Source organism: Ovis aries, chromosome 18, assembly GCF_016772045.2.
Source record: "Ovis aries strain OAR_USU_Benz2616 breed Rambouillet chromosome 18, ARS-UI_Ramb_v3.0, whole genome shotgun sequence".
Lineage (NCBI taxonomy): Eukaryota > Metazoa > Chordata > Mammalia > Artiodactyla > Bovidae > Ovis > Ovis aries.
Window position 1 is genome coordinate 65225082 of NC_056071.1, and position 18086 is coordinate 65243167.

An 18086-nucleotide genomic window follows, 5' to 3' on the forward strand; every position below is an offset into this window, starting at 1 on the left:
TGTTTGTGTTTTCTTAAAGGGGGAATTTGTTTCTCATCGTGGAATTGTTCAGTTGGATCTTGAGTTATTTTGTTCATCTAGGGTGGAAAATAGAATATTTGAGTTGATTCAGAAAGACCAATTACTACATTCACAGTCAAACTTTTAAAACAACAACAACAACAACAAAACTGTTTTATAAAATCCAGACCTGAAAACACCCATCTATATTTTACGAAAGCTTAAGTCACAAGGAAGTCTTAGAGTACCCCTAGACAGGCAGGGGTGGAGGGTGTGCTCAGGGAGGAGGGTCTCGGGCTGGGGGACCCTGCTCCGTCTGCTGCATGGATTCTGGGAAACACACCTGCCAGTGGGCTTCCCTGTGCCTGCGGTGTCTACCTGGTGGGCAGGTGAAAGCGGGGGTCTGCTGGCACCCAGGGGCTGGGATCTTTGATTAAAATATGTAAAGAAAACTGAGTTTAAGGACAATCCCTCCATAAAGACATTAAGAGTTTGATGTGGCGGACTCCCCTGGGGGCGCAGTGGGTAGGAATCTGCCGGTCAGTGCAGGGGAAACAGGGTTTAATCCCTGGCTCCGGAAGATCGCACATGCTGTGAAACAGCTCAGCCTGCGTGCCCTGGAGCCCGTGCTCAGCAGCAAGAGAGCCACTTGCCTCCGGTGAGGGGCCGGAGCCCCATGCCGCAGAGCAGCCCCACTCAGTCAGTGCAGGCACCCAGTCGTGTCCGACTCTTTGCGACCCCGTGGACTGCAGCACACCAGGCCTCCCTGTCCATCACCGACTCCTGGAGCCTCCTGAAACTCTTGTCCATGGAGTCGCTGATGCCATCCAACCATCTCATCCTCTGTTGCCCCCCTCTCCTGCCTTCAGTCTTTCCCAGCATCAGGGTCTTTTCCAGTGAGCCAGCTCTTCGCATCAGGTGGCCAGAGAGTAGCCCCGGGTCACTGCAGAGAGAGAAAGCCCGTGTGCAGCAGCACAGGCCCAGCACCGCCAGAGATAAAGTTAAATAAATAGATAACAATTTTTAAAGGAGAGAGTTCGGTGTGGCAGGGTGTGTGATGGTCAGTGTAGGTCAGGTAGCCTGATTCGCAGCAGAGGAAGTTGCCGTTGGTTTGGGGAATATCACCGAGAGTCGTATGAAAGCGGCCAGCCTGTGTGCACGATTGCTCTTTTTGGGGGTGTGAGACTACGGGGCCCAGGAACTGTGTCCATCTTCAGCAGATGGGAATGACGGAGTTGTAAGTTTAGAAGAAGCAAAACACCGCTGCCAGCCACCCATGCCCCAGGCTGGATGCTGTAAGCTGGTCCTGTGCGGGAAGCTGAGGACCAGTGAGACGGCCTATTTTAGGAAGAAGAGTCTGTTTGTGCTGCGTGAAACCCTAGGGGAGTTGAACTATCTATTGCAGGTTTTGTATTCTTTTGTAAACACGTTTGTTATAAATAAAACAGACTGAGACAGCACCCAAAAGGCACTGCCTCCAAGCAGGACTCTGACTTGGGGCTAGTGGTTCGTCACAGGGACGAGGTCAGGAACCCAGATGCCACCTGAGACGCCCGTGAGCTGTCATGTGGCCAGGTGGTCCTCAGGTGCTGGCAGTATTAGAGGGCACCTCCGAGTGGAGCCGCGATGGGACGCACTGTCTTCCGGGCGGCGGGGAGGGCGCTTGTGGGCAGAGAAGGCCATTGGTAGAGGGAGCCTTTCCGACGGGTGACGTGCCCTTGAGTTTCCTGCGTTGGCAGATGGATTCTTTAGCCACTGAGCCACCAGGGCCGTCCAGACTGCCTCTTGTGGAAGCATTGTGGAAAGACACCTGGTAGAGTTGTCCTTGAGTTCCTCACCCCAGGGCTTTTAAGTGCTGTGTAAATTGGTTCTTGGGAGCTGATTATTTTTCAGAAAGGAACTGTGAAAATGTCAAAAGTGGGCTTGGGACTGCTCCCCAGCAGGCCCTTCCTGGACCGCCGTGGTCTCCCGGCCATCCCATCCCCTGGTGCCCCTCCCATCCCCCCAACACCGCCATCCCCTGGCGCCCCCAGTTCCCCCGACACCCCCACCCCCGGGACCCCCTTCCGCCATCTGCGCCTCCTCTCTGTGGGGTGGCGGGCTGCCCCGAGGACTCCCTGTGGCACGTGTGAGACCCTCCCCTTCCTGCTCCCTCATTCTGCTGAGAGCTTCTCATAGGGCGGCAAGTGGCCTACTGGTAGCTGTGAAATAATTTACTGGGTTGCAGCTAGCATTTTTTAAAGTAAAATGGAATAGAAAGTGCCAGGTACGTTATAATTGATTAGGACAGGTTTGGTTTTGTGATCCTGTTTTTAGGAATAGGCACCCGTGTTCAAGGTATGTACCGAGAAGCGGAGCGGCAGGGAGGTGTTTCCCGCTGTTTCCTCATCAGAGTTTGAAAGCCACTCTGATAAAAGATTTATTTGTTTTCAGCAAAATCTTTAGAAAGCTTGTCTTTAGTCCTGCTTGTTCTGAAAGGCACTTGGCTCATCTTACTTGACTCCTAGGAAAGGTTCTGAGAACCACGGTTCGGGTCCCTGTTGAACGGCCAGGACCCCCCTTTCCTGTGGGGAGGGGTTTGTTCCTGGAACTCCTTCCAGTGAGTGGACAGAAGGCCCGTGTTGTCAACATTTCATTGCTCGTGTTAGAATTGTTGTTAATTCACGTTAAGACTGTGTTGTTTGCTTAATTGAAGACTCTCTTTTTTCAGGTTTCCTTGCTGCAGAATGAAAGTGTAGAAAAAAACAAGAGCATACAGAGTCTGCACAACCAGATATGTAGCTTCGAAATTGAAATTGAGAGACAGAAGGAAATGCTTCGAAATAATGAATCCAAAATCCTCCATTTACAGGTAAGAGGTGTAAGACTATGGCTGGGTCGGAGGGAATATGTCTGTCTTCTCCGCCAGGACTTTCTCAGGGAGACATCTGAGCCAAAGGCCCGACCTTTGTCCACAGGGCAGCTTGTTTCTCTTGCTTAAGTGAAACTTGGGAAAGTGGCCTGGGTTTGCGGCTGGCCTGGGTTCACGGGATGGCACGAGTTCGTGGGGTGCCCTGGGGTGCCCTGGGTTTGTGGCTGGCTTGGGTTCGTGGGGCGCCCTGCGTTTGTGGCTGGCTTGGGTTCGTGGGTGGCCTGGGTTTGTGGCTGGCTTGGGTTTGAGGGTAATCTAGGTTCACGGGGCGGCCTGGGTTCGTGGGGCGCCTCGGTCTGCAACTGGCCTGGAAGGTTGCAGGCGCCCCCCCACCGCCTGTTCCTGGAGGCCCGGCCCCATCCCCTTTCCCCTGTGCCTCTGATTCATTGTTGGTGAAATAAGACTAAAGCCTAGGTTTTTTAAAATTAGCCGCTTTTCTGAATATCATCTAAGACTTCGTGTTGGTCCTGAGTAGCTGTGTGTAAAGTTTCACTTCCTAAAGTGAAGTGAAGCCAAGCTGTTCTGTTCTGAGTCTTCCAGCAACGCAGGTGCTCACATCACTCTGTCTCGCCATAGTGACCCAAAGGCACCTGCATCCCAAACACGCAGGCCCTCGCTGCTCTGAGAAGGGTGGTGCCTAAACACACCTGATGAGACCGTGGCTCCTGGTTTCTGTAACCCGCTCGGGCTTCCACCAGGTGCTTGTTGCAGGTCATTCTTCCAGACGCTGTCCTCACGGTGGCCGACTCGGGCGCCTTCAGGGTGGCAGCTCCTGTGTGTGCCACACTCTCAGGCGAGAGTCACTCCTGTGTGGCCAGAATGGTCCTCCTGTGCCTGCGCCCAGTGCTTCCCTAAATCACCTGGAAGGTGAAATTTTTCTAATAGCTCAGAGTCACAGCATCTTTGAGATCGTCTTGCCTCCCGTCTTATTGTTGAGGTTAGTTATGATGCTTTTAATTCTTAGGGATTTATTAAATTAATTTCATTTGTATTGAACCTGGTAGTTGTCCGGAGACAGTGAAAAGCACAGTGAAACATCAGGTCATAGTTGAAAAGGTGCCAGTCACAGGTATTGAATCAAGCCAGGAAAGCAGGGTGCCGCTTGAAAGAGCGGCAGGGCTGCTGCGGGCCCGGAGGCGGCGGTCAGCACGCCGGGACCGAGGCCTGCGCTGCCGTCCCGTGAGCAGGGCCCGTGTGTGCAGGCTAGCGGCGGCGCCCGGCCCAGGGCCTGGAGGTGCGTGCGCCGGAGGGCCGAGGAAGTGGCGCTGCATTTGAAACCACTTACTAAGCATGTCAGCGACTGAAGGAAGAATGAATAGGCAGGGGTTCGTTTTTTTTTTTTTTAATTTAGTTCTTATTTTAATGTGATGGTTTCCAAACTTTTTTTTATTGAAGTGTAGTTGATTTACAGTGTTGACTACTGCTTGCACAGCAGAGTGCCTCGGTTACACACACGTGTGTTGCTTTGTTCAGCCGCTCAGTCGTGTCCGACTCTTTGCGACCCCATCGACTGCAGCACCTTGGGCTTCCCTGTCCTTCACCATCTCCCGGAGCTTGCTCAAACTCACGTCCATTGAGTCCGTGATGCCAATCCAACCATCTCATCCTGTGTCACCCCCTTCTCCTCCTGCGTTCAATCTTTCCCAGCATCGGGGTCTTTTCCAATGAGTCGGCTCTTCGCATCAGGTGGCCACAGTGTTGGAGCTTCAGCTTAAGCATCAGCTCTTCCAGTGAATGTTCAGGCTTGATTTCCTTTAGGATTGACTGGTTTGATCTCCTTGCAGTCCAAGGGACTCTCAAGAGTCTTTTCCAGCACCACATGGGAAAGCATAAATTCTTTAGCACTCAGCCTTTTTTCCGGTCCAACTCTCACATCCGTATGTGACTATTGTAAAAACCATAGCTTTGACTAGATGCCCTGGTCAGTAAAGTGATGCATATACATTTTGCCTTTGTCCAGCTTTTTATTTTGTATTGGGGTATAGCCAGTTAGCAGTGTTGCCACAGGTCCAGGTGAGCAGTGACGGGACATAGGTTGGCATTCTTCCCTGTTATGGTGTTGCAACAGGGTGTTGCATATAGTTCCCTGTGCTGTGCAGCAGGACCCTGTGTATCCGGTCTACGTATGATAGTTTTCGTCTGCTGACCCCCAACCCCCACTCCATCCCTCCCTCAAACCCCTCTCCCTCGGCAGCCACCAGTCTGCCTCTGTGTCGGACTGTCTCTGTTTTGTGGAAGAGTTCATTTGTGTCCGATTTTGGATTCCACATGTAAGTGATATCACATGGTATTTGTCTCTTTCTGACTTCACCTGATAATCTCTACTTTCATCCTTGTTACTGCCACCTGGCATTATTTCACTCTCCTTATGGCTGCGTAGTATCCCATTGTATGTATGAAGAAGTAGGTTCATTTATAACCAAAAAAAAAAAAAATGAGAGAGTCCATACTGAGGTCATGGGTGCCCTCCGCCACCGTTTCCACAGAGCCTGGCTCAGCCCTGCACCTCAGTCGCCCCCGCAGAGCCTTCCGGCCGCCGGGGGAGGGCTCACTGGCTGGACCACGGCTGGGGACGCCGCCTGCCTGGCCGCTGTTGCGCGTGTCCGCCTCACCACTCTCTCTGCGGCGGGCCGGGCCTTCTCCCTACCTCCTGTCCCGACTCTGGCTCCTTCTGGGACACCTCAGATGGCAGGGTAGACGCCACCTCCTCCAGGAAGCCTTTCCTCAGCCTGTGCCTCGGACCACCTACTGGTAACAGGCCTGTAGCTCTCTGCGTGGTGTCCTCCCTGTCTGAACCCTGAGGGCGGGCTTGGAAGCAGTCCACGCGGAGCCGCGGAGCGCAGCCTGACAGCCCCGGGCAGGGCAGGCAGAGGGTCTTAAAGAGGCGGAACCAGAGAGCGTGTTTGGTTCTCCATCCCTGGAAGGGCAGTTTGTTAATCCTTCACTTGTGAAGAACATTTCTGTTTTGTCTCTTGCAGTGCCTCGCGGCACGTGGTGTCTTGGCTCCCTGATAGGGGTGGGACCTGCGCCACAGCACTGGAGGCGCACGGGCTTGGCCGCTGGACTGCCAGGGAAGCCCCTTTCTCCTTGAACAGTTGGATGCCGAGGTGGTCCCCCAGTCAGTGAGTCCCACCCTGTCCCCAGGCCCCTTGCTGAGCCCGGAACCCACCCGCGTTGGCTGAGTGACAGACGGGGATGTGAGCCCCAAGGGGCCCGAGCACGAGACGGAGAGGCTGGCGCCCTGTGAGCGGGTCTCCTGACTAGGGTGTACTTAGGTTCTGAACGGTCTGTGCCACGCGGCTCAGCTCCTGAGCCCTCCCTTTTTTCTAATAAAACCCTCACCTGCATTTAAGGTCTGTGTTTACAGAGATACTGTGGTGGCTGGGCGGAGATGACTCGTCAACCATGAGGTCGTGTTCACTGCATCCTGCAGGGAAGGGTGGGCGGGTCTGCATGCCGCCCTCACCCACAGCCTCCACCCAGCCAAGGGCTGCTCCATGGCTGCAGGGTCCCCTGGTGTGGGAGGAGCACCTCCTAGGTAGTGGGTGTGTGTGTGTGTGTTCACATTCCCCTTGCTGTGAGAGGAGCGCTTCTAGGCAGTGGGTGGGCCTTGTCTCTGTGTGTGTGTGTGTGTGTGTGTGTGCATGCGTGCTCCTTCGGTCCCGTGTCCCCTGCTGCCCAGCCCCGCCTGCTGACTCCTCGCCCCTGGTGTGTAGTGGGGGCATCACGGTTGCTTCTGTCCCCAGAGTGCCTCATGGCCTCGGGCCACTGTCCTGTGCGGTCCCCGCCGGGGGGCTCGGAAGTGAGGAGCAGCTGGCCTCAGCCACCCCGCCCCGCGCTTACCCCAGGCTCAGCAGCCCTGCGGGCCCCCTCGGAGCCGTGCTGACAGTCTAGACTTCCGTCAGCGCCCTCCATCCTCATGAGCACCCACGTCAGCCTGGGTGGTCACTTTGTCACTTGAGCGGGTCGAGGACGGTCAAACATTCATGGTGGCTGCGAGCATTCATGCCTGTCAACAGCACTGGCCCCAGAAAACGGACTTTGTGAGCCGACCATGCCTCTCATCATGTGTGTTTGAAAGTGAAGTGCTCCCAGTGTGGAAAGAAGTGTTCTCTAGAGAAGTCATCTTTACTTTTTAGATGTTAGCTGATACCAGGGTTTCTTGGAAAGATGAGGGAGATTAACGCTGTAATTTTTACCCCGAAAAGTAACACATGCTTACACGTTTGTTCCTTCAAGGTTATTAAGAGCCAGCAAAGGCGCTGAAACCTCGAGGTTTAAAAATAGGCCCCAAAAGGAGAAGTGATCTTGGCAGGCCCCTGGGGCTCCCCCTGCTTGGCCCGCAGCCTTGGGGGTGGCCCCCTTGTCCCACAGCTCCAGGCGCTAAGCCGCCCCCCTTCAGGTGCTCTATTTCAGAAATGCAGATTGTTTTTAGAGGTGAAAACCCTTCAGGTCCCTGGCTTCATCTACAAGTGGGCAGGCCAGACCTGCCAACTGGACCTCCCAATTCAGCCCCAGGCCCCCTCCAGTGATGGTTACAGGTGTGCTGTGGTCATGTGCTTCTGGAAAAGGGGGTTTCTGAGTGATTTAAATCAAGCCTCTCTGTCGACAGCCACGTGTTTGAGAGCAGAGCTCTTCTGCCACGGGGAGCACAGGGCACTGGGCACTGAGTGCATTGAGGGAGAAACCCCCCATAGGCACTGGCCTCTTGGCTTCACTGGGGGCCTATCCTGCTGGGGAGGAGGTTCTCTCTGCAGCAGGGGAAGTGGGGGGACCCAGGGGTTCTGGTGCTCCCGGCAGCCGCAGAGACAGCGGCCCCTCTGGCCCTGGAGGCTCACAGTTCCACGCCTGCTGGTCACTTGACCTTTTATGGGACAGAGGCCTTCACAGGTCCAGCTGAGACGCTGAGAGAGAGGGACATGGGGGTTGCATGCCCTGCAGTTGGATCTAGGGCCGGGGTCCCTGAGGGCCCATGGGCCCGAGCGGAGGCGCCCTGTGGGGGCCGACGGGGGTCTGCAGAGGCACGGCCCCCACAGCAGGTCCTAACCGTGTTCTGCCTTTCTGACACTTTGATTTGGAAGCGAGTCATCGACAGCCAAGCAGAGAAACTGAAGGAGCTCGACAAGGAGATCCGGCCCTTCCGGCAGAACTGGGAGGAGGCAGACAGCATGAAGAGCAGCGTGGAGTCCCTCCAGAACCGGGTGACCGAGCTGGAGAGCGTGGACAAGAGCGCAGGGCAGGCGGCGCGCAACACAGGTGAGCCCGCGTGACCCAGGCCGGTGCTGGGGTCGGCTGTGCGGGAGAGCGGGCACAGACGTGGGCCTGCGGGGTGACCGGCTCCCCGGCTTCCTGCGCCAGGCGCAGAGGGCAGGGCGGATGCTGGCGGGGCGGGCCTGCGGGCAGAGTTGCGGGGCTGCTCAGGAAGGCCAGGGGACAGAAGGCGGCCAGCAGGCGGCAGGGGACCCGGCCAGCCCGGCAACGTGGCTGATGCCTAGAAGCCGCCTGCCGTTGGGGAGGGGAGGGGAGGGGGGTTGCTGAGCGAGCGTCCTAAAACCTCCTGAGCAGGATTAAGCGGGGTGGGGCGGGGCGGGGAGGGGGGAGCGCGATTACGGGGATGCACGGGGGCCGGCTTAAACCGGCCAAAGACGCTGTGCAGCTTCGATTCCGGGGGGAGTCGCCCCGAGCTGGGGAGCCGGGGGCGGCAGGCCGGTGCTCCGGGACGTCCCCGCCCCGCAGGTTGAGGCTGGGGGTCCGGGGCGTGCGTCTCCAGCCCCCCGCGGGCCGGCCTCCGTGGGTCACGTGCGCGCCCGCCGTGTCTCCCGCCAGGCTTGCTGGAGTCGCAGCTGAGCCGGCACGACCAGATGCTGAGCGTGCACGACATCCGCCTGGCCGACATGGACCTGCGCTTCCAGGTCCTGGAGACCGCCAGCTACAACGGCGTGCTCATCTGGAAGATCCGCGACTACAAGCGGCGGAAGCAGGAGGCCGTGATGGGCAAGACGCTGTCGCTGTACAGCCAGCCCTTCTACACCGGCTACTTCGGCTACAAGATGTGCGCCAGGGTCTACCTGAACGGGGACGGCATGGGCAAGGGCACGCACCTCTCGCTCTTCTTCGTCATCATGCGCGGCGAGTACGACGCGCTGCTGCCCTGGCCCTTCAAGCAGAAAGTGACGCTCATGCTGATGGACCAGGGGTCCTCGCGGCGGCACCTGGGGGATGCGTTCAAGCCGGACCCCAACAGCAGCAGCTTCAAGAAGCCCACTGGGGAGATGAACATCGCCTCCGGGTGCCCTGTCTTCGTGGCCCAGACTGTGCTGGAGAACGGGACGTACATCAAAGACGACACCATTTTTATCAAAGTCATAGTGGATACTTCGGACCTGCCGGACCCCTGACGCGTCCCCGGGGCGGCGGATCGAGCAGAAGGCAACTCCTCTGGGGGGTTTGAACCGGCCGTCTCCAGCAAGGTCCTCGCGCTGAGAAAAGGACCTTGGGGGACGGAGGAAGCGGCAGAAGGCGGCCGCGGGCCGGCGGGAGGAGCCACGCGTGAGGACTCGCCCAACACGTTTTGTAATAGACTAGCGCACTTCACTCTGGAGAATTATTTATCCTTCGACGAGATAAATACTGCTGTCAGAGAAGGTTTTCATTTTCATTTTTAAAGATCTAGTTAATTAAGGTGGAAAACATATATGCTAAAGAAAAGAACCATGAATTTTTTTTCTTCCTTGAACACCAAAAAAAAAGAACATACACACACCACACACACACACACACACACACACACACACCTGGGGATAGCTGGACATGTCAGCATGTTAAGAAGAATTTATGAAATAACGCAATTCTGATATATTCATTCTAAAATTCAAGAGTGCAATCTTGTTCCAAATATAGTATATTGTCTATTTTTAAGGCCTCATCTGGTCTCTGTTTTAATAATTTGTTTGTCAGAAGACCCTGAAGTACACCTAGGTCTTTTTTGAAAGTCTCTAAATTCAGAATCATTTTTTAATTTAAAGTTCTAAGATAATTGTTACTGCAAACATTTTATTTTAAAACGTTGATAGACTGATATTTCTTGGAAGAAAATGTAAAATATCAAACACTGGTTATCACTTGTGATAGGAAAGAGAATATTCAATCTGTTGTTATTTCTCGTTAGAAATGTAAACCTTCAATATCTGTCGTAGTTAATGACACTACTTCAAAATTACTATGAAAGGAAAATTGCTCATGGATGCTGTGCATCATTTTCAGATTTATAATTGTTTTCACCCTAAAATAGGGCATTAGTTGAACTTTGGAGTTCTAAACAAAATCCTGTAGGTTTTTAAAATTCTGCCCCATGTGTTCAGACACGCTCTCTCTTGCTGACAACACCGACTTCCGTGTCCAGTGTTGGGGGTGGGCAGGCGACTTCGCGCTGACGGCGGCCACAGCAAATACCGCGTTCCCCATCCAGTCATAACTGCTGCATTCGCTCCAGCCTTTGCGTAGAGATGGTGGCATCCTGTACACGTGCCTTAGATGTGACTTGCTGCTTCTCAACCCCAGCTTTGTGTTCCCCGTGATTCCAGAAGGCGATGGTTCAGCCAGACTCTCTCTTGACCACTAACTAGACCTTTGCCTGCTCGGGGGGCCTCCCACAGCCCCGACCGCCGGCCCCCGCCCCCGCGGAGCCTCCGCGCCTCCGCTGCTTCCTCATCCCAGATTCCAAATCTCTCGGGCCCACGGGCGCAGGCAGGGCCGGGCAGGAGCTGCGCCTCCGTGTCCCGGGCGCGGGCGCCCAGACGCCCGCCGCGGGGCCCTCTGAGCATTCCAGAGACCGCCACCCCGGGCCGCGGGGCTGGGCCACAGGCGTCCCGGGCCCCCCTCTCACGGGGAGGGCGGCCCCGGGGCCCGTCGTCCAGCCCGCGCCCGCCCGGGGCGCCTCTCTCCCGTTCCCCTTCTCTCAATGGTCCAACTGTGAAGAGCGGGCCTGCCCTGTGCCCCTGCTATGCACCCCGCTCCATGGGTGCTCTTACACTGATGGGTGCTACACGTGACGGGTGCTTCTTAGGCGAAACCAATGTGTGTGAACCGCGCATCTGTGCCGCTCGTCCAAAAGACGCGCCCACGACGGGCCAGCCGGGCCGCGCGCCCCAGACTGCCTGCCGCGGGCTGCCGGCGGCCGCGGGGGCGGCCAGGGGTGCCCGGCGGCCCCGCGTCTCTGGTGCTGCCGACCGCCCTGGGTGTGCCTTCGCCCCAGTGCCTGCTGGAAGCACCTCCTCTCCACCGCGTCCCTGGGCTTCCATAAGTGACCTCATGGGTTCCCAGCACCCGCCCGCCCGCAGTTACAGCTCCGTCGTCTTCATCTGTTTCTTTCCCTCCCCGCCCCACCCCCCAGTTGCTTTGAGGGCGGGTCGGCGTCCTCGGTCCCGCCCCGCCCGCCCCCCGACCCCCGTCCGCTCACAGAGGAGGGGCTCCTGCAGGTGCTGCGGGACCGCCGCTCCCTCGAAGGTGCCTGGACTCCCGGGGGAGGGGGCCCGCCCGGAAGCCCCCACCTGGCCTCGAGACGGTGTTCCCCGGAGGCCAGACGTGACCGACGGGGACCGCCTGCCACTTCCTCCTGCTTCACTAGAAGGACGGACAGTACTGACAGAAGCAGCGTCTCGGTCTGTTGTTATAAAACAGTTCTTTCCCCGCCCTGGGTGGGGAGCCTGTCGGCAGCACTCCGGAAGCATCTGGCCAGCGGCGGGGGGCGGGGGCGCTTTCCAGGAGCCCCTCCTAGTGGGAGATGGACCCCCACCCCCGGCCCCACCGCGGAGCCGTGGGGCCGGGCTCACTGTGCCCGGGGCGTCGCGGGAGCTCCAGGCCGCGCAGGGGGGCGGCCGGCTCATGGTCCATCTGACATTGGGTCCCCTCCGGCCCCCCCGCCCCCAACCAGGCCCCGGTCAAGGGACGGGGTTCAGACATGGTGCGCGGGTGCATTTTTCGCATTACCTCAGTGATGGGTTCCCCGCGGAACAGGCCGTTCCAGTGCTTTAGAGGAACCGCGGTGAGTCCCACGCGAGGTCGGCCCGCCTGCGTCCCGGCCGGTCACCTGCCGTGGAAACGGAGACCCGCGGGGGCCCCGGGGGCCCGGTGAGGGTCTCGCCTGCCGGTGGGGGCTGGGGGGCCGGGCTCTGGCCCACCTGGGCCCCTGTCACAGGTCAGGGGTTTTCAGTTGGCGGTTGTATCGGTGACACGGAGACTGTCAATTGTTCACAGGCCCGTCCCACGGGTGGGCGGCGCGGTCACTGTGCAGGTGGACAAGAAGGGTCGCTGTCCGCCCCCCAGGCCCCCCGAGCCCCGCTGCCGGCTGAGGAGGCGGCCCCCATGTCCTGGAGGCGGGCCCCACCAGGCCCTCAGACGGCGGTGGGGGCGCGCGTGGCCACCGTGGCTGGAAAGGGGCAGACAGTCTCCTGACAGCTCGTCTCTGCAGGGTCCCCAGCCGCCTGGGGCCCCGTGTCCCCGTCACGTGCCGAGGGACGGTCTCCCGTGCCGGGCCTGGCATCAAGCCTGCAGCCTGTGGGCAGCCGGCCGAACCCTGAAACACAGCAGGCATGGGTCCCCGAGTGTACCCCAGGGGCACACACCTCCAGCCGCCCAGGCCCACTGTGCCTCCCTGCCTGCGCTTGGAGGGGCGACCGTCACTCCGAGCTGGGCGCTGACCGCTCCAGCCCCAGCATCTCTGTCCGCCTTTACGGGCGCACATGGGCCAGGGACGAGGAGCCTCATGGGGCTCAGCCACACCTCAGCCCTCCGAAACCCGCCCCTCTGCTGGTGCTGACCGCCAGGGCTGGAAAGGGCTCAGGCAGAGCTGGAAGCCCCGCTTGTAACTCCTAGTCCAGACCGTCGCTGACCGGGCCGCCGAAGAGAGCTGGGGGAAATCCAGGCGCTCCTTTCTTTGCTCCGTGACCTGGTGGGGGGTGTCCGTTACCCAGTCTGCTGCTCAGCCCAAGACCATGGTTCTGCCTTCTGTTCGCAAATCTCGATAGCTCTGTTTCTTCCAAAGTAGATCATGTCCCCGAGGGTCCAGGTCGGATGGGGTTGGCTGGGGGCTGCAGCCAGGGCTGGTGGCCGGGCCGTCTCTGCCGTCGGTCGGGCGGCGCTGGTTGCCCCTGGGGAGCTGGGGCGGGGGGGGGGGGGGGGGGGGCGTCTTCTGCTGGCCTTGGTGACCCGGGGCGCGGGGGGTCGGCCCCATTGGCAGAGGCCCGAGTGAGTGGCTCGAAGCAGTGCTCGCATTTCATTTCTGCTGCTGCTGCTGCTGCTGCTGCTGCTGTGTCTAGTCTGTCTTGTGAACTCGCAACAAAAGAGGTGGAGTCCAGGAGGGCTGCACCACTCCTGCAGGAAGTGGCGATCTGTTCCCAACTAGTCCCTTTAGACCAGTGAGATAACTTCCACAGCAAACTCAACGACCTAATTGGTAAACACAAAAAGCTGGCATTATTTTCCAGGATTTCTATGAGAATTACCTGTAGAGTTAACAGAGTCTGTGGTCAAGGAAGTGTACATCCACGCAGACACTTTTGAGAATCGGCTCTTTCTCTGATGGCACACCTCTGCGTTCAGTTCTCTAACCCCAAACAAAGACCAAAGAAGGCCAGTTTCTCACGTGACTCTGTACTTTTAATCTGCCTGTTTTAAAAAAATAAAAACTCGCGTCTGTACAACCGCTCGCTGTGAGGACCCATCTTGACAGTCCAAGTGATTGTGACCAGTGATCACATCCCGTGTTCTGCTCTTCTGAGAAAAAAACACAAAAGGACCGTGTAAGTTATTGCCCAGCAATAATCATGTTGTTAACTGTGGGTCAACAACATGTCTGACTTCCTGATAGCATTATTATGTTTGATATTTTTGTTTACTGTATATCGTGTGTGGTTTTATTTGGTATTTATTTGTGTTTTGAGGTCTTGCAACGTTTTTGTGTTCCTGATGCTAATAACTGAAGTTTGTAAGAGTGTAGAATGCCCAACTTTGAAATGCTGAAACTGTCTCATTAGAGGAAAATAAACCTGACTGAGGAGTCTCGGCTTCTTTCTCAGCTCACTCACGGAGGGCCAGCACCACGGGGGCCCAGCCCTAGCGCAGGAAGCCCTGCTCCTCCCATGAGGCTCCCCCCGAGTCAGCAGCCGTGGGGGCTGCCTTCCAGCACCCCAGGCACAGCACGAAGGCCCCGGGCTCTGACAGCCCTCCCCACCATCCCTGTTCCTCCGTGTGCCACCCCCCATAGCCGTGTGGCCCCCCAAGCCCATGCTGCGCTCTGCTGTCTCCACGTGGCTGGCTTGTGGGGCGTTGGGGCCTCGCGGGGGTGTTTCCAGGTGAGGACTGATGGCCTCTGCATCCCACCCCCCCACACAGCATCAGCGCTGGCCTGGCGGTGGCCTGCATCCCTGCAGAGCTCCAGTGGACTGGGGGCCGCGTCCCGAGCCTGGGTCACTCCATCAGACGCTGGAGGTTGAGGGGAAGCTGTGAGGGGCCCGAACCCTGCGCCCAGGCTTGCTCCTGAGCAACCCCAGGACCGCAGGCGGGGCTTTGGAGGGCAGAGCTCAGAGACCCGGGATCTGAGGACCAGAGGGCGGCTGGCCCCGGGTTGGGGTTCGGGACTGCGGGCAGGGCCCCCGCCCTGGGCACCTCTGTTTCTTCTGCTCCCAGACATTCATGAGGCTGCGCGAGACCCAGGGGAGGGGCAGCGGGGGGGGGACACGCTCCACCAGTGGTGCCCACACCCCTGGGCAGAAGCGCCTCGGGGCGACCTTGGCCTGCTGGACGGGATGGGCAGCCGGCCACGATGTGGGCTCGGGTCATTCAGCTGCGAGTCCTCCCACCGCAGACGTCATGGGGGTGGGAGGGACCCTCGGCGCGGCACTGGGCTCCAGGCCCCCCCAAGCCCTGCTGGCTTTGGAGCCTGGTCACCCCGTACTCAGCCCCCGGGTCCACTCGCTTGTTGTGGCCCGGCCGGTCCCCGGGGTGGCTGGGAGCATCTCTGACTCCAGCTGTGGCTCCCCTGGGCCCAGCGGCCCGTGGTGTCTCCCCTGACAGACCGACCCCCATTCAGAGAACCGCGGGGGCAGGCGACAAGTTAACCCCCACTGGAGGGGCAGGCAGGCGGGACAGTGGGGGCCCCTGACCGACCCTTGCCAGAAACCTCCCCAAGGCGCGGGCGTTCGAAGGTGGAGAAAGGGCGGGCTGGCCAGGACTGAGGCCCTCCCAGGGCGGCCCTCACGCGCCCCGCGCCCCGTCCCCGGGCTGTGAGTGGGCACTGCTGCCTGGCTCTGCAGGCGGAGGAGGAAACGGCCAGCTGAGCCGCCGGCCCACAGCACTCACACCGGGCATGGCCCGCGTCCGAGCCTGGCATACCCCCAACCCCGCTGAGCCGCTGGCTGACGGGTGGTCCGCTCAGCCCCTCCCGAGCCCAGCGGAGACCCCGGTTCCCACGCTCCCGCACCACATGCTGAGCCCGGCCCCGCCTCGCCTCAGCACGCTGCTGCCTCAGGCCCTTTGCGCCAGCTGTTTCCACCCAGGTGGTATGGAGAGGCCCACCAAGAGGCCCAGAGGTTGCAGGGAGGCTGCAGGCCACAGGGAAGCGTTTCCCAGGGCTCAGCACCCTGGGCTGGCAGGACTGAGCGGGACCGCAAGGCTTGGGAGGTGCCCGGCCAGCCTTGGGGGAGGGCCAGCCTTCCCTCCCCCTCGTGAATATTTTTGAGCTTCTGGTGTTCCAGGCAGTTCCCGCGCAGTGTGAACAAAGTCCCAGGAGCCCCACGGGGCGGTGGTGAGTGGCAGACACTGACAGTGGGCGTGTGTGTGGCCAGAGTCGGGGGGTGGCCCTGTGCAGACACTGAGAGAAGGGGGCCCTGCTGATGGGGGCCGTCCTCACCCCTCCTCCCGGGATCCAGGAACAAACCGTGCAAGCTGGATCCACAGGCCCTCCAGAGGGACACTAAGGCTCAGAGAGGTGCAGGAATTTGCCCAAGGTCACACAGCTAGTCAAGAACCAAAACGCGGGAGAAGGAGCTGGGGAACTGGCCTGGGGGTGGACCTGTGCCCACGGAGAAGGGGTGCGGGGGGAGGAGGCCTGCGGATCATGGCTGCAGGCAGGGGAGGGTCACAGTCGGCGCCCTCAGCTAAGGGGTGCTGCAGTGGCTGCTGCTGCCGCGGGACCGGCACTCAGCTGGAAACGACCCTTCAAGGGTGTGCGGTGGCCTAATGGAGGCGGGGGCGCTCCAGCTCTGCTGGGGGAAGGTGACCACAGAGGGCAGTCAAGCCAAGGCAGAGCCGGACGCACACGGGGACCCTGGACCCACCCATGCCCCAAGCAGCTGCGCGGTGGCCGCCTAGTTACTGGAAGGAGTTCTTTGGGATGTGCGTTTTTCCCCCACTCCGACCCCATCCTGCCTCCTCTCAGGATGGCGCGCTGGGCAACAGACACTCCTACCCCGAGCCCACCAGCCCCGGCTCCTGCTGTCCTGCCCCTTTCAGTCCGACCTGGAGCTGCAGCTGTGACCTCATACTTCCAGTCTGGCTTTAACACCACATCTTCCAGGAAGCCTGCCTTGACTACTGTGGAGGATGGAGCTTCCTGTCAGCCCTGCTACTGCTACTGCTGCTAAATTGCTTCAGTTGTGTCCGACTCTGTGTGACCCCATAGACGGCAGCCCACCAGGCTCCCCCGTCCCTGGGATTCTCCAGGCAAGAACACTGGAGTGGGTTGCCATTTCCATCTCCAATGCATGAAAGTGAAAAGTGAAAGTGAAGTTGCTCAGTTGTGTCTGACTCCTAGCGACCCCATGGACTGCAGCCCACCAGGCTCCTCCGTCCATGGGATTTGCCAGGCAAGAGTACTGGAGTGGGGTGCCATCGCCTTCTCCTGTCAGCCCTACAGGAGACAAAGTCAAACTCAGGACCACAAAGACCCACGTTCCCCATCCCAGGCTGGGCTGGGGGCCACCCATCAGGCAGATCCTGTACTGCTGAGCTCCTGAGTGCCCCTTCCCACCCAGGAGAAAGGGTGGGACAAGCTGGTGGGCTCGCTCCCTCCCTCCCGGTCAGAGAAGTCTCTGTCCCATGGCAGAAAGTGATCTGAGTGCCCCAGCGGTGGGCTCCATCCTTGGAGGAAATTCCTTGGTTGGGGAGAAGCAGAGACCAGTCAGAGAGAAAAGCGCCCAGGACAGGAGGTCTGCAGGTGAGGGTGGCTTGGAGACAGGCGGGGGGGGGGGTCGCTTCCCTTCACCCCTTCACTCTGCCTGCACACCCACCTCCACAATCTACCCTTTGACCCATCCTTGCATATTAATTCATCAACCACCAGGGAATCCTGAAGCCAGGGACCCACCCGCCATTCCTTTCCCTTCCATCAACCATAACCAACCAGGCATCATGCGTTGGTCTCCCACCATCCACCAATCACCCCATTCATCTCGCCATTCATTCCCCTAACACTTCGCCCATCCCCTAACAATCAGTTCACCATCCACCTGTGACCCATAAACCCGTCATCCAGTTTACCAAACCCCATCCATCTGCCCACCCACTCCCTCTCTGCCGTCCCATCACCAGCAAATCCGTACTCTCCCCACCACCCACCCCAGAGAGAGCCAGGCACCCATCTCTCCGATTAAACACAGCCGTCCACCCAGTCTCATCCTTCCACATCCCCCATCCTCCACCCATTCACCCACCCTGCACTCACTCACGCTGCTCACCTGTCCATCCACCCATCCATTTATATCCGGTCATCACTCCACTGTCATCCAGCCAGCCACCACCATTCCGCTGATCACCCATGCTCATTCCCCCGCATCCCATTTGCCATTCATTTATCCGCCATCAATACATTCATCCACCGTTCAGCTCATTTACCATCCATTTCCATCCATTCACCATCAAAATCCACAAACGGTTTTTCATCATTCAGGTATGACCTAAATCAAATCCCACTATACAGGGGAAGTGACCAATTCAAGGGATTATATATATAATATATATGTAATATTATATAAATTATATGTATTATATGATATATAAAGTATATATAATATGTAACTTTTAATTTATATAATATAAATATATTAATATATTTATTATATTTATTAAATATTATATAATATAGTATATAATATATAAAGCATATATTATATGTATATGT

General features: G+C 58.2%; 1 protein-coding gene across 5 annotated transcripts in view; it reads left to right on the top strand.

Annotated features, from left to right (window-relative positions):
• The window catches only part of TRAF3 (TNF receptor associated factor 3), a 118145-nt gene extending 104178 nt beyond the window's left edge, over window positions 1-13967 (top strand). For all 5 annotated transcript variants that reach the window (XM_060401942.1, XM_027957434.2, XM_027957435.2 and 2 more), the window contains 3 exons: window positions 2711-2851; window positions 7993-8167; window positions 8738-13967. In XM_060401942.1, coding sequence (XP_060257925.1) covers window positions 2711-2851; window positions 7993-8167; window positions 8738-9309 — 888 coding nt within the window. In that variant the 3' untranslated portion in view covers window positions 9310-13967. The remainder of the gene's footprint in view (window positions 1-2710; window positions 2852-7992; window positions 8168-8737) is intronic.
• Window positions 13968-18086: the final 4119 nt, after the last annotated feature.